General features: G+C 40.4%; 1 protein-coding gene across 2 annotated transcripts; it reads right to left on the bottom strand.

Moving 5' to 3' along the window:
* Positions 1 to 11,254: 11,254 nt before the first annotated feature.
* Positions 11,255 to 14,912, bottom strand: LOC104246067 (UPF0235 protein At5g63440). 2 transcript variants are annotated; one of them, XM_009801798.2, is made up of 7 exons: positions 14,741 to 14,912; positions 13,812 to 13,926; positions 13,080 to 13,233; positions 12,713 to 12,809; positions 11,964 to 12,052; positions 11,786 to 11,854; positions 11,255 to 11,410 (listed from the first exon to the last, which is right to left on the bottom strand). In XM_009801798.2, exons 1-7 carry the CDS (start codon positions 14,853 to 14,855, stop codon positions 11,351 to 11,353), a joined length of 699 nt encoding a protein of 232 aa, XP_009800100.1. In that variant the 5' UTR covers positions 14,856 to 14,912; the 3' UTR covers positions 11,255 to 11,350. The 2 variants fall into 2 exon arrangements, with proteins under 2 accessions (XP_009800100.1, XP_009800102.1); XM_009801800.2 differs by having other exon boundaries at positions 13,812 to 13,956; positions 14,741 to 14,879.
* Positions 14,913 to 16,372: the final 1,460 nt, after the last annotated feature.

Below are 16,372 nucleotides of genomic sequence, written 5' to 3'. Positions count from 1 at the left end.
ATCATCAGCGGAGGCGATGAAGCAGCAATCAACCACGTGAAGTTTACCACCACACACAAACTGAAGCGGTCGATCACCCACGAACGGTATGATGCCCTTGAAGACAGTATCATCTTCGATAAGTCAGATACCGACGATTTGGCTTTCCCTCATTTCGATGCTCTTGTCATTACTTTATGTATTTCGGATATTGATGTGAAAAGAATAATGGTAGACAACGGAAGCGGCACGTGTATTATCCACCCTCGAGTTCTCACACAAATGAGACTCAAAGACAAGATAGTACTACGTTGCATAACACTAACAGGTTTTAACAATGAAGTTGAGCGAATCTCAGGGGAGATAACGCTACCCGTTCTGGCTGGGGGCGTCACCCTAGAAACAACGTTCCATGTCATGAACTAGGACACAACTTACAATGCCATCATAGGGCGGCCATGGATACACGCCATGAGGGCCATCCCGTCAAGCTTGTATCAAGTAATCAAGTTCCCTACTATATGGGGAATATTCAACATCCGGGGCGAACAACGCACAACCCAAGAATGCTATCGTATCGCCAAGGATTGCACATACACTCAACAATTAAAGGGAACAAACTTAGAAGAGTAGCAATTACCAAAGTTGGGGGTTAGACTCGACGCACAAAAAGACATCATCAGGGACCCCGACATCATGGAAGCCGCAGGGTCAATGGTAGAAGACCTCCATCCCGTCCAACTAGACAACAACGACAACAACAAAAAGGCTTACATCGGACATAAACTCTCAGAACCAGGTAAATTTCATAAATTTTTAATTGATAATGCTAATTTGTTCGCCTTCTCCCATGTAGATATGATGGGTATCCCGAAAGACGTTGCCACACACAAGTTGAGAGTCAATCCACTCTACCCTCAGTACGGAAAGTAAAAATAAAATTCAACACCGCAATCAACGAGGCCGTCAGTGATGAGGTGGACAAGCTACTCGCTAACGATACCATCCGAGAATCAAAATACCCCTAATAGGTCGCAAATGTGGTCATAGTGAAAAAGAAAAATAGGAAGTGGCGGATGTGTGTGGATTTCACGGACCTAAACAAGGCCTGCCCGAAAGACTCCTTTCCATTACCTCATATCGATCAGCTCATCGACGCAATAGCGGGGCACGAATTGTTAAGCTTCTTGGACGCCTACTCAGGTTACAACCAGATCCTCATGGAGGAGGAAGACCAGGAAAAAACTACTTTCATCACCTATCAGGGAATGTACTGTTACAGAGTCATGCCATTCAATTTGAAGGGGCAACGTATCAAAGGTTGGTCCCCAAGATGTTCAAGGATCAACTCAGCAAAACAAAGGAAGTTTACATCGACGACATGTTGGTCAAATCAAAAAAGAAAGAAGATCACATCGAGCACCTGAAAGAGGCCTTTAGTATATTAAGGCAGTACGTCATGAAATTGAACCTCGAAAAATGTGCCTTTGTGTAACCTCGGGCAAGTTCCTTGGCTTCCTTGTGTCACAAAGAGACATCGAGGTCAACCTCGATCAAATCAAAGCCATTGAAGGGATACCTGAAGTATTAACTAGCAAGAAACAGGTGCAAAAACTGACTGGCCGTATAGCTGACCTGTCGAGGTTCATCTCACGATCATCCGATAGGTGCCACAAATTCTTCAACATGCTGAAAAAAGACAATGGACTCTAGTAGAATTCAGAATGCATTGATGCCTTAAGAGAACTAAAGGCATACTTGTCCTCGCCCCCACTACTTGCCAAAGCAGAACCCGGCGAGCGCCTCCTAGTATATTTGGCTGTATCAGAGGTCGCGGTAAGCGCAGTGTTGGTCCGCGAAAATGAAGGTATGCAATCTCCAATTTATTACATTAGAAAAACCCTAGTTGATGCCGAAACGAGGTACCCCCACCTCGAAAAATTGGCCTTGGCATTGGTTACAGTTTCACGAAAACTTAGACCCTATTTTCAATGCAATCCCATATAGGTGGTGATGACCTTCCCCCTGCGGAGCATCCTACATAAACCCGAACTATCGAGAAGACTGACTAAGTGGGCCATAGAATTGAGTGAGCACGATATAACATATCAGCCGCGAACAACGATAAAATCGCAGGTACTCGCCGACTTCGTCGCCAATTTCAGTGCCAAAACAATGCCTGAGGTCGAGAAGGAAACTTCTTGTACCCCTCTCGAGCTACCCTACCTATGGGTCCTATACACCGATGGCGCATCTAATGCATCAGGATCTGTACTGAGACTCGTACTCGAGGTCCCAACAGATGAAGTTATCCACCAATCCATACGGTGCCTCGATATAACTAACAATGAGGCCGAGTATGAGGCCTTAATTGCAGGACTTATGCTAGCTCTCAAATACGGAGCACGACGAGTCATCCTCAGATGCGACTCACAACTCGTTGTCAACCAAGTCACAAGGACATTCCAAATCAAAGAGCAGAGGCTACAAAATACCAGGCAGAAATTCATAAACTGCTGCCAAAATTTGACGAATGTCGACTCGACCAGATATCTCGAGCATAAAACATCGAGGCAGATGGCCTCGGCAAGTTAGCAGCGGCCACCAAAAACATTACAAAAGATAACGTGGTCACCCTCCTCCACTCGTCAATAAACCAACTTGAGGTACACTCTGTAAATTTGACTTGGGACTGGCGCAACCGCATTATAACATACATGCAGGATGGAGTACTCCCATCAGACAAAAAGGAAGCCAAAAATCTTCGAAAGCAAGCGACTAGATACAACATCATCAACCACGACCTGTACAAAAGAACATTTGGAGGCCCCTTGGCAAAATGTCTAGGGCCGAACCAAATGAGGCATGCCCTCGAGGAAGTACACGAGGGCCACTGCGGTGCCTATACCGGCAACCGATCCCTCGTCTGATGCCTTCTTCATGTAGGTTACTATTGGCCCACAATGAAGAAGGAAGTCACTGACTACGTCAAGAAGTGTGAACAGTATCAGAAATATGCCCTTATAATACACTAAGCAGGCAAGCTTCTCCATTCAGTTACATCGCCATGGACATTTATCAAATGGGGAATGGACATTGTCAGATCCCTCCCAGCGGGGTGAGGTAACATACGATTTCTTTTGGTTTTAACTGACTATTTTTTCCAGTGGGAGGAAGCAGGTGCTTTCGCCCAAATACTCGAGTAGGAAGTTATCACATTCATATGGAGAAACATCATATGCCGCTTCGACATCCCCAAATAAATCAGCTGCAACAATGGACCACAATTCACCGGAAAAAAGACTACCGAATTCTTCGAAAAATGGCACATCAAGAGAATACTCTCTACACCATATCACCCTGCCGGAAACGGCCAGGCCGAATCCTTTAACAAAATAATACTGAATATCATGAAGAAAAAGCTTGAGGATGCCAAGGGATTATGGCCGGAGTTACCACCAGAAGTACTGTGAGCATACTGCACCACGCCAAAAACAAGCACCAGAGAAATATCATATTCATTAGTCTACGGGACTGACGCTATGATACCGGTCGAGGTTGGAGAACCTAGTTTGAGATACTCCCAATGAAAGTAGACCAAGCAATGACGAGAACAAGAAACAAGACCTTGACGAAGCAGAGGAGCGAAGAGACATGGTAGCCGAAAAACAACAAGCAGAACAGTACTACAACAAAAAAGGCAAAGTACGACCACTCAAAGTTAGAGACTATGTACTCAAGGCAAAAACACAGGCAAGAAAAGATTAAAGAGACGACAAACTAGGAACCATTTGGGACGGGCCATACAAAATCATGACAACAACAAACAAATGATCATTCCAACTAGAAACAATGGAGGGAAAACTACTCCAAAACAATTGGAACGTCGCCCACCTCAAATACTTCAACTTCTGAAAACAACGCCCCTCAAGTCGTACTCTTTTTCCTTCAACCGAGTTTTGTCCAAATTGGGTTTTCTCGGGGAGGTTTTTAATGAGGCGACGAAGGGGACGTCTTGAAGTTCAAGTATAATTCATCGCCCCGCCTGCCGACTACTTCTCCAGGCCGAACGATGAAAGGACTGGATACATGGAAACTTCTCCAATATACATGAAAACTCTAGTATATGTATGAAACAAACGGACACATGTAAATATTCTCCAATGAATGAAATAAAGCAGCATTTTTACTCTCCGCCGTCTTTTCACACTTTACATTCGACCTTGCTCGAATTACTTTACATTCGGCCTCACTCGAATTACTTTACATTCGACCTCGCTCAAATTACTTTACATTCGAACTCGCTCGAATTACTTTACATTTGACTTCGCTTAAATTATCCTACATTCGACCTTGCTCGAATTACTTTACATTTGACCTTGCTCGAATTACTTTACATTCGACTTCGCTCGAATTATCCTACATTCGACCTCGCTCGAATTATTTTACATTCGACCTTGCTCGAATTACTTTACATTCAAATTCGCTCGAATTATCCTACATTCGACCTCGCTCGAATTATTTTACATTCAACCTCGCTCGAGTTATTTTACATTCGACCTCGCTCGAATTATCCTACATTCAACCTCGCCCGAATTATTTTACATTCGACCTCACTCAAATTATCCTACATTCGACCTCGCTTGAATTACTTTACATTAGACCTCGCTCGAATTACTTTACATTCGACCTCACTCGAATTAATTTACATTCGACCTCGCTCGAATTACTTTACGATCTACGATCAACTACACCAAAACACCACATGCAAGCGATCGAAAAAGTCAGGGACTTCACTGCATATCAAACAAAAAGATAACGAGAATCTGGAAATACATTGCAAAAAGGAATCATTCCATTTCAACAGTTCAAATTACATTTTACAAAGGGGTTCGAGAACGCCCTCACCAAAATAACAAAACAAAACAAAAACTAAGTGCAACAGTCTCACGCCACATCTTCCCCATCGGCGTACTCATCATAGTACCACGGATTAGAGGCAAACCTATCTGTGGTATCATCATCCCCATCTCCACCCGGCGTACCAGGGTCGTAACCACAAGCTTCATGGGTTGCGCGTGCCTTAACGCCTTCGAGTTCTACTTCAGAAATTTTCCAGACGGCTTTCAAAGACTTATACACATCAAGCTGAGCCTCGGTGTGAACCCACATCTCGTACAACTCCCGCGGCATGCCGGGATCGGCAGAAGCATGAGATGTGGATGGTTGCGACTGCCGTCACATCTCCTCGGCCTTCAAGGTAATGACCTGCTTGTTCAATCCAGATAACTCCGCCTCCAGATCCTGGATCCGCTCTTCTATCATTGCCACCATAAGCGCCAATGTCCCCATTTCATTCTCCCGCGTGGACCTACAAATGCGGAGAACATATTCCAAGGCTGTCGCTTCAGTCATAGCGGCCACTCTGCCCTTCTCAGTGCAATTCAATTCTTCCACCTTGGCGCTCAACTCGCCCTGCAGATCAACAACCTTCGCCTCCCTCTGCCCAAGTTCAGTAGTTAAAGATGTCGCCCACGCTTGGAGGTCAGCATTCTCAGCCATCACCCCCTTGCTCACTTCGAGCTCGTCCTTCTTAGCCTTTAGAGCTGCTTCAATCTTGCTACACCGACCGATGACTCTTATTAGCTCATCATCCCTCTCCTTTAGCTCCTCATCTTTCTTCACCAACTCCTTGTCTTTTTGTTTAAGCCCGTCACGAAACAACTGAAACTCGCTATCCTGGTGAAAGACGTCGCCAACATTCGGTGCTTAGTACGGTACTACCTGAAATTAGAGGTCACCTTCTTAAAGATGGCCAGCCATCCTCCGTTCTTCCCGCTGGTCACGCTCGATCCCTATGATAAGAGTCTGACATGCAAAAGAAAGGAGTCAATATGAGCAGATTACATATGCGAAACAAATCCTGACATTAAAAAGCATTTACTCGTAGAGCCATGCCAGATATACTCAACGACAACTCCGCATCGCTCATCACCTGTAGCGCCGTGTTCTCGGAAGCCGCGCACAAGGGGGCAAAGGACAGCACCGCCCGTTCTAAGTTGGCCAAAAGGTCATAACCCACTGGAATGATTACGTGCCGGTTAGGACCCTCCGTCCTTACCTCCACGCGAGTATTCCTCTCCAAGAAGGTCCGTACCTCTTTAGGATCGATATCCGAACTAGAACCATCGTCCCCCGCAGGTACCGCTCCATCTCCCCCAGCCGCCAATGATGTGCCACCTTCTGCGACCCTTATAAGCTCCCCGCCATCATGCACCTCCTCGGCCCCAAAGGGCTTCCTCTCTATAACGACATCTGCCGTAAAAACAGCCCCTACATCTTGTGCAAATACATACGCCGCTTCCGAAGCAATGAGTTTCTCCGGCTCAATATCAGTGATAACGGCCTTCCCGAGCTCTATCCTTCACCTTTTTCTTGATGGCGACTCCTCTCCATTAGACGAATCGTCTACAAGATGATAGATAGGCCAGGAAGAGATCTCATCTCGCACAGCAATAGCCTGAGAGACGAAATCCCTCATTGACGAAGCTTGAGTACGACCTCCACGAACGGACTCGGCCAAAGCAAATTGCATCCCAGCCGATGCGATAGCTTGGCAAAATGCCGGCACTGGAGCCTTTTTCTTGGAAATTTGTCAAACTGACACCAAAAGGAGGTCGCATCAATGAGCAATGGTAAACAACAAAGCCGAAGAAAAAGTAACACTTACCATACAGGACCTTGGGTCCAAAACGCTTGTGGAAAACTGCCAAATCACGAATCCCCTCCATGTGAGGCAACATGCAAGCCAACCAATCTTCAATGTCGAAGACGGTAGAGGGTGCACGCCTTTTAGCTGAAAAACAAACCGCAAGTGAGATGAAAACGAAAGGACAAAAGAAGACAACGAGCGTACGACACACTTACGATTATGATTGCACTGCTCGGGAAATCCAGTCGAGTCCCCCACCAAGTGCTTGGTCTTGATGAAGAAGTACTTATGCCAGAAATTCTGATTCGTTCTATCATCCATTCTGACTACTAGCCCTCTGGTCCCGCGATGTCGTATGTATATCATATTACCTCTATAAAAACTAGGCGAAAGTAAGTGCAGCAGGTGGCGAACATTAGCCTCACAGCCAACCAATTCCGCATACTTTGTCAGCATCAAGAAAGCTTTATACAAGTAACGAGAGAGTTGCGTCGGGCGGATGTTGTAAAACCGGCAAAATTCCTCCGTTAGTGGAAGGAGAGGAAGAGTATAACCGATCAAGAATGGGTAGACATAGAAGGCACAATACCCGGGTCGATGGACCTCTACAATGTCACCAGTGGTCGAAATTATCTTGACATGGGGAGGGATGCGATACTTGGACCGAAGGTCGGCTATATGAGACGGTCTAGTCTCGGAGAGAATTTGAGTGGGAGCAGGAGTAGGCTCTTTTGGAAAATCATTTATATCCAGAGGGTTTTTGGGAACTATCTCCTCCGCGGTAGGGAAGCTATCATCCTCTTCAGCCACGAATTCCTCACCTCCAGGAGGAGGGGCCACCGATAACGGAGTGGCATCGGAAACTTCGTCATGAATGTGAGGGGGTTGTGACATATTTTGAAAGTGAAACATATTCTACCAAGCCCAAAGAAGAAGATAACAATTGGGTAAGAAAGAGGGGAATGGAATCGGGGAAGCAAAATTTTAGTTCAGAAATTGGGGAAGAAGATCAAAGAAGAACAGTACTCATGCAAAGTAAAGGATGGTGAAAACTTCCGAAAAATGAAACCTCCACTTATTTATAAGGCTGGTTGGCACCAAAATCGAAGCAGCAAACCGACAATGGCACCAAAATCAAAACGACAGAAGCACAAGCGCTGCCTCGGGAAGATACGTAATGATGACACACATGGCTGTGACGTCACCCCACTCCAGCCACACCAATCGCAGCCTTGCTGGCCACGCCTTCTCTTTTTGACCTCGGTTGCTTCGACCTAATCAATACGACCAAATTTCTCCTAAACAGATGCAGATTAGGTCCGCTTCTCAAGGGCGTGCAAGATCACGACCTCAACAAGCGAAGGGACTAACTGTATTGGTCAAAATTTGGCAACTCAGTAATTGTAGATAAGTCATGTCAAGGATGGGGTCGACCACGACATTATAATGAGGGGTCGTCCTCAGACGGATCACTGCCGAGGACGAGCAACTAGAGTTATAATTGTAACGGTAGGACGGGCTTAGAAAAGGACACCGGGAATATTCCCTTGGATATTCCTTACAATGTACTTTTTAGGGTTTCTTGGGAATATCCCTTATAAATAGAAAGAGATAGAAAACAAAGACGGGATTTTCGCTTTTTGATAAAAGCACATTGTAAAGGTTGACTAAAAAAGAATATACAAAAGCTGTCTTATTCACTGATTACATTATTCAAGCACACGTTGTTCAATCTTTGTTCACAAGATCCAAAGATTCCATATACATCTTCACCTCTTATCCTTCCACGTCGCTGACAGGAGAAAGGAACATCCCAATCATACAATAATTGGGTGGTAGATCATTTCTTATTACATTTATTGTCATTATCTATATTTATTGCATGTTCACATTACCATATTCATTGCTAATTATTGAATATTAAATCTGCTATTTAATACTCCCAGACATTATTCATCTTGCAAATATCCTACTATATTCGATCTAGAGTTTATTAAATTTAACTAAGATTCACTCTTTATTTTATCATTAATTAGTTTAACAAAAGGTTATCACTTTTTGGTCACCAATTATCATGTCCAGTTCCATCGGGGATGGATCTATAAGAATTCACCTACCCCTATAATGCAAAAACCTGACTTGAATGATCCATGAATGCGAGATGCTTTGTGCACCGGAATACCCTTTATTATAAATTGTAAATCCAAAATTCTTTTGTGTTAATTTAATTTAATTTTTTATTTTATTTTGTGCAATAACATTACTTTATTTTACGACTAATTGGTTATCTAGATGAAGATTAATTAAACGGATATATACTTGCCTGAGAATGAAACTCACATGGGAACGATAGCTGTTGAGATGGTACAAAATAATAAGGAAAGAAAATAAATATAGAAAGAGGATTATTGAAAGTCTATTTCTCAATGATGTAATACAATCGGATAAGAAAGCCTCCTGCATAAGAGAACAAAGACTTTGTTGAATATGATCAGGAATGAGATTAACATCCATGTAAATTTCTACTTATAAATTTTCATTATAAATTCTTCGGTTTACCGTGTTTCACGTGCAATATACTTGAAGCTTGGAACCACTGTCAGTGCAGTGCTAGAAGCAGTACCATCTTATCCCTTATTAGCAGAGGCGCATGCAGTGTGGTAGTCATAGCTTTCGCTCGTACCATGTATTTTTACCCAACAAATTATTAGATACATACAAATAATAAATTTTGAACCCATTAAATTACATGAGATGTGATATAATTGTGAATAGGCATCCATAAAGATTAAATCCTGGATCCGCCTCTGCTTATTAGAGCCCGTTTGGATTAGCTGAAAAACTTGAAGTACTGAAAGGCATTTTTCAATGTTGAAACTGATTTTTTGAATAAGCATTTACGTGTTTGGATAGACATACTGAAAATGATAATAAGCAGTTGATGTGTTTGGTAGAAAAGTGCCGATAAGATGTTTTGTTAAGATGACTAAAATATCTTTAAAAACTTCAAAAACGATTATAAATTAAAAAGTTTCTTTGTAAAGAAAATGATGAACAACGAATATGGAATGAAAAGAAAGTTAGAAAATTTATTTTGGCAAAATATTTTGTGAATTAAAAAATATTATTAAGGATAAATAGGGGTGTTCATAAAAATTCGAAAACCCGAACCAAATAGAAAATCAGACCAAACTGACCAAAAAACCCGATACTTTTTGGTTTGGTTTGGTTTGGTTTGGTTTTGGTTTTGAAATTTAAAAACCGATCAAATTTGGTTTGGTTTTGATTTTAATTAAAAAAACTGAACCAAACCGAATATAGGAGTAGCTATTTTAAATTTATTATTACACCTATATATATGCATACAAAGTTTTAAAAATTTTATAGTAAATATTAATCGTTTGCACTTTTAGTACAATTCTTTACCTTTACATTCTAGTTTAATTGGTAGTTTTCTTTTGTTAAATGTAAGAATCTATTTCATGTTAAAAATAATATATTTTTAATTGAGTCCTTAAATTATTCATAACTATTTGATTCAATTATCATCAATATATTTTGGTAAATAATAGATTTCTCAAAGGGCAATTGATTTGATAGTGTTACGTTGAAAATTTGATTGCCGAAATGTGTGTTTGGTAGGGTATGTCTTATATTTAAGAAAAAACCGACAAATAACCGAAAAAACCGAAAAACCGACATAAACCGAATCGAGAAAAAACCGACTTAATTGGTTTGGTTTGGTTCTAATATTTGAAAAACCGACTTACTTGATTTGGTTTCTTTTTATGGAAAAACCGATCCAAACCGAACCATGAACACCCCTAAGGATAAACTAGCAAAAACTTGATAAAACTAAAAGTGCTTATAAGCTGAAAAGTTGGAGGCGAGCAACTTACGATTTATGGTTGATTTTAGCTTATAAGCACTATGGGTATTTACCAAACACGTAGATAAACCAAAAGGTCCTTATAAGCCCGTTTGACCAGTTTATAAGCTTAGCCAAACACCGTCTTAGCCTCGTACAAATAAAAGGACATATATCTACATGCACGAGGCAAGAAAAACTTATGCCACCTTTGCCTTCCGGAAGCATGTTGCTGTGTCAGTGACAACAAATTTGCCCCCAAGGCTGCTGAAGGGGTTGTATTTTGAAGTTATGGGATACTGGAATTGAGTGCTATAATCAATTCTAACAGTATCAATGTTATTTTAATGATCTTTCAAATGCACTAAGCTCTCGCTATGTGCGGGATCCAAGGACAGGCCAGACCACAAGGGTCTATTGTACGCAGCTTTATCCTACATTTCTTCAAGAGGTTGTTTCCACAGCTCGAACTTCACATGACAACTTTACCAGTTACGCCACGGCTCCCCTTCGTCTTTCTAATTTTGTATAGTTCAAAGAAAGATTTCAATAAAGGATTTGAGTGCTATAATATGATTGCCAAAATTAGTGAGGAAAAGAAAGAACCCTTGCAGGCATATGGCTGGAGTAATCCGTCAGTGTATCATTAATGCTGAGCAGGTAACGAGAACTCCCAATAGGATCAGAACCAGAGATGCAAAGACAACTGAATTCAATTTTGTGAAACTGAAAATCCAATGTTACAAACATGGGGAAAAAATGACAAAGAAGAAAAGGATCAGGGAACCATCTCAAGGTTGGGCAGCTTCCAAGAGCTTCTCATATACTTGTCTAGCTGTCAAATCCTCCACCTGATACAGTGGAAAAAAAATTAAACAAGAAAGTTGACTGAGAAATAACAATAGCAAGTAATATGCAGTTCTCAACAAGGATATTTCTCAAAAGCCAAAATGTATCTCCTGTCATAATGGGAGCATTTAATCAATTTTAAGCGTTTTCAAAGTGCAAAAATAGTGACTGAAAAGCTTTCCACTGATTCCATCAGTGGAAGTCCTTGGCAGGTTCGGTGGAAATCCTTGGCAGGAGAATACACCACCAAGCAACTTCCTTACATTTTCCTGTCTATGGGCTTCAATTCGACACATTTTTTCTAATTGAGTAAATAGTATAAGTGCGTGTATGGGGCAACCACATTGCTAAAATTAGAAGTGTCAATTTTTACTCACTACAAGAAGCTTTGATTTGCTATTCCACCCTCTTTGGAGAGTCATCTGAGATAGTTTCAGACCCAGTACCTGTGTCAACAGAAATCCTAGTGGTTCAGCGAATCAACCAACAAAGTATCTAAATTATGTGCTCAAATTTGATAGTATTTCCAAGAGGCAAAAAAAGTGTTCAGCATACTCGGCCCATGAATTCCATAAGTTCATTGTTAGCTTCTCCACGAGCTGCAGGTGCGGATACAGTGACCCGAACATCATCTGCATTTACTCCTACAACAACAATATAAATGTAAAATGAGATTCTCCCAAAGATATTAGAAGTGTCACTTTTGCTGAGTAAGTTGATTAACTTTGTGCATTCTTAAGACAAAAAAAGAGCAAATCTCCATGTCACATAAAAAAGAGTCTTTCCTCAAAGAATGTATCATTGTCCAGTACTCGTCTGACATAACAGGCAGCTAAGATATGCTATTATGATTAAACTGTTTTCTTTATCATAAAATGACCATTCTTACGATATTGAGTTAAACCCAGACAAAAAGTTCTAGCCTGCCAGCACCGAGGGGGTAGGTCCATATGAAAGTTCAGAGTTTGGATAGTTGAGACATCAACATCCAGGCCAAACAGCCGGTTTAATACTGCAAGCACTAAATTAAACTTTTACAATTAACAGAAGAGTAGGAAATCGTTATTAAAGGTACTTGATGAAAACACTGTAGTGGAGTAATTGTAAGACTTTTTGCTGTAATTTTTCAGTACCTCCTTCATACTTGGTTGAATAATATTACCTTACTTTATCTTAAGAAATTAAAGGTACTAATTATATATGAAGCATTGTTCAGTTGACAAATTATTTCGCAACTATAAAGGAATTGAAGCAAATGAGAGTGTCCAAGTCTAACTTCTAAAAACGATTCAAAGATTGTTTACTTGTAATTGCTGACCGTTGGGCACGGTCCTCGACTTCTATTGCCACTTGCACAAGGCCACCTTCTAACTGAGAAATGCAGGGCGGTACAGGAGCATCCTAAAATCAAGAAGAAAATTTAATCCCTAAAGGTATATCCATATACATGTATCTGGAAGATAGAATAAAGCATAAGATTTAACATGATCTTACAACACAAGCAAGTGACATAGAATACAGGAAGATTACACAGCTAATGCAGAAAATATATTTCAGCAAGCAGAGAACAATCAATTTAACGGCTTGCTGCAATACAGAGAATATGTAGGCAAAACTATATATACTGCAGCCAGGAAGTGAATAATGGTAAAATCCACAAAGAATTATTACCTGTGGATTTGTCTCAGCCGCAATAGTACTAAGTGCACCATCAACTACATAGATGAAGGAGGCAGTCTCCAGATCTTCTTCTGACCGGTAGCAGACAAACAGGCCACAACCCTTACAGGACATCCGAAACTGCTTCTCCAGTTTCCCTTCACCACTTTTAATCAAAAGCGGAGAGTTTCAAAACGATGTTATGTGTAAAAATTGTTACCCTTATCAGTCATAAATAACAAAGTTCTTTTCCAGTGAAGAAAGAGACATAAGCTAAACATCTCTAAGTTAATAATGGATAGACATCGCATAAAGGAGCCGCCATAAAGGGCCAATCCACAATGTACATCAGAGAGACAGAAAGTAATTTAATCCTGGCAATGTTGAGCTTATCTTACTGACATTTGACTGTGTCTTGTTCACCATTTTTCCGAACCCCCAATGGTAATAATGTGTTGGTCTACACATTCTCCATGTACATTCTGTATAGCTACTCCAATTTCTCAGATAGACATACTTTCAACACTTTCAATGATGTCATTCCACTATAGCTCAAGTTCATTACTGCTGGATTATATCAGCTTCTCTTTAACTCTTAGCATCTAGCAGCACTTTTCCTTTACAATATATTCTATTTCAAATAGAAATATCTTGTTATCTTGACACAGCAGCTAATTGTATGTACTATGTACTCATAAGGGAAGTAAATCAATAGACTAACGATTACAAGAGCAGAAAGATTACCGCTTTAGAAGAACTTTCCCCGCATCATCTACACTCAGTCTTGCAAGATACTTTTCTTTATCCAATACATATGCTTTGTCGGTTTTCCTTTTTGGCATTTTCTGCAATTGATTATCTACAAGCATACTTTAGCGAGGAGAATGCCCTGTAATTGGCAGTAACGCCATAATAAAATAACAATAATTTCCTCTCTTATTCTTTGGAGAATCATACGGAATTTTTTCTCCAATTTGCCAAGAACAAGAAAGATCATGCAGCACCTAATCACATCTAATCCGTGCACAATCAAAAGACTAGTTCATTGGAAAATAATAGAAAATAGAAATTCTCAAAGTTCAGTGTAGCATGTATCATATTCATCATAGAACCAAAGAGGCAACCAAATATTTACTACTATAACAAAATGACTCAATTGTTCGAGCCCTGCCACTGATAAAAGCCTGGTATTTCAGTGGAAAACAGTTGAGGGGCCAGTCATTATCCACCGATTTTCGAATCGTGCACCACAGGCCTTAGAGATTTCTCGGTTATAAAAAAAAAGACTCAATAGTTCAGAAGAACTCCCCATAGGAGATTAAAAGAATGAATCGCCGGGGCATAATTGACTCAGCAAAACTTTTCAGCTTAAGCTTAATTCAACTGGTCCTTCATTGCCATTTCCATAAACACAAAACATCCTACCTGGACCATAGCATCTAGAAAGAAGCTCAAAAAAAGTCGAAGGGGATATTTAGGGAGTCAAGTAAACTTTGTTTACTACTAGATTTTTCTATAACTTCTTTTAAAAATAAAAATTTGTGATTTATAGTACTCTAAATTGAAAATTCAAAAACTATAAGAAGACAATATCCTAATTCACGCTCATTCTTTTTTTAACAGTGACGAGTAAATTCCGTTTATAAAAGAAAGGAAGAGGGAGGAGTGCGAACCGGAGATGAGGACGTGAGAACTGCAGTGTTTGCAGTAATAGACAAAGAGATCGGAGTTTGGACCGTCGGGAACTGCGTCCTCGCTCGAGTATGTGTGAGTTGTCCTCTTCGGCATCTTTCCCCAAGGCCTCGCAAGTACCCACACTGACGGAGAAGATGAAATAGTTTCTTTTTCTCTCTTTCTTTTTTCTTTCAGCTCCTTGTATTCCAAGTGAATTCTACTTTTGCCTTCGTCCTTTTTCTATTTCGGCAGTTTGCCTCCAAATTCACGATAAAAACTAAGAAAAAGGAAAAGAAATGCTCTCGGATATAAAATTCAAATTAGTTAGAGTGTGTATATATATATATATATATATATATATATATATATATATATATATATATGTTTATATACATGCGGTTACTATCTTTAGTTTAACCTGTTGGATGGATAACTATCTAGATTAATTCTTCTTTTAAAAAATGTAGATTATTTGATTGACACCTCTCATCACATCATATAATATGAACGACAATATAACGTTTTGAAAGATCATTTGCCTCTTGTTTGACAAAAAATGAGTTAATCCTTGGTTAAACTAATTAATGATTTATCAAGATGGGACAATCCTAATTAAAGCTAATAATTCTAGATCTACAACAGATGATATGAATAACAGTATATTCAAATTGAGATGTGGGTAATAAATGTAACCAAGTATTATGTTATGTAGAAAGAACAAGCAATAAATAATATTAAAGGGTAGTAAATGTAAATAGAGAGGAAGATTCGCCCAATATTGAAAAGGGTAAAGGATTCCTTCCTCTGACAAGGATGAATCACATGAGTGAGATAGAATATTATGCACTTTCTTGGATCTGATGGAAAAGACAATAGAATAGTTCACCAATAGGATCAATCTTAATGAAAAGTAGTTATTTGTATTATATCTAAGAGCTTATCTTTTTACAAGTGTTCTTATCGTATGGAATCCCCCTCTTTTTCTCCCTCTTTCTTTCTATTTATATGGGATATTCCCTAGGAACCCTAAAGAACAAACAAAGAGAATATCCACTAGAATATTCCCTATTGTGGACTCCAATATAAACTAGCTGTTATTTCTAACTCTGCTCGACCTCGACCACGACCAGTTGTTGAGCGACTCGACGCATGAGGTTACTGACCGACCATGACCACGTCGCACTCAAAGATTTCCAGATCACTCTCCTCGCCCAACTCTGCACGACTTAATCCTCGGTCTTATTTTGACCCATACAGTTAGTCTATCCACTTAGCGAGGTCGTCCTTTGGTCGGTCTCACTGAGCGGACATCACCGGTCATGCTTGAGAGATTTGGGGGGAGGAGATTGAGTGGGAAAGGAGTTTGCACGAGGTGACAATGTGGCGCTTAGAGAACCACAACTCATTGTAACGTAAGCCTATGATGACATCATTGCTTTAGGCATCATCATTATGCCTCTTCCCAACGCGCCACATCGTTTGCTGTGCTTCTGATGTTTGGATTCTTGTACAGCCGGCGGTTGGCGTTTCGATTCAGGTGCTTGTTCTCTTATAAAATATCAGAGGAGAACCCCTTGAGTTAAACTTTACACACTCTCATTTTCTAAGCCTTTGCTTCCCATCATTCTCTT

This window comes from Nicotiana sylvestris, chromosome 3 (genome assembly GCF_000393655.2).
Source record: "Nicotiana sylvestris chromosome 3, ASM39365v2, whole genome shotgun sequence".
NCBI lineage: Eukaryota > Viridiplantae > Streptophyta > Magnoliopsida > Solanales > Solanaceae > Nicotiana > Nicotiana sylvestris.
The sequence above is the reverse complement of the archived record's forward strand: the minus strand, read 5'-3'. Positions and strand labels throughout refer to the sequence as shown.

Excerpts from the sequence above, each read along its gene's own strand:
- LOC104246067 (XM_009801798.2), bottom strand. The coding sequence starts at position 14,855 with ATGCCGAAGAGGACAACTCACACATACTCGAGCGAGGACGCAGTTCCC. Across the intron at positions 13,234-13,811 it reads GGGAAAGTTCTTCTAAAGCG|TGGTGAAGGGAAACTGGAGA; the intron begins GTAATCTTTCTG and ends TTTGATTAAAAG. Across the intron at positions 11,855-11,963 it reads TTATGGAATTCATGGGCCGA|GTACTGGGTCTGAAACTATC; the intron begins GTATGCTGAACA and ends CTGTTGACACAG.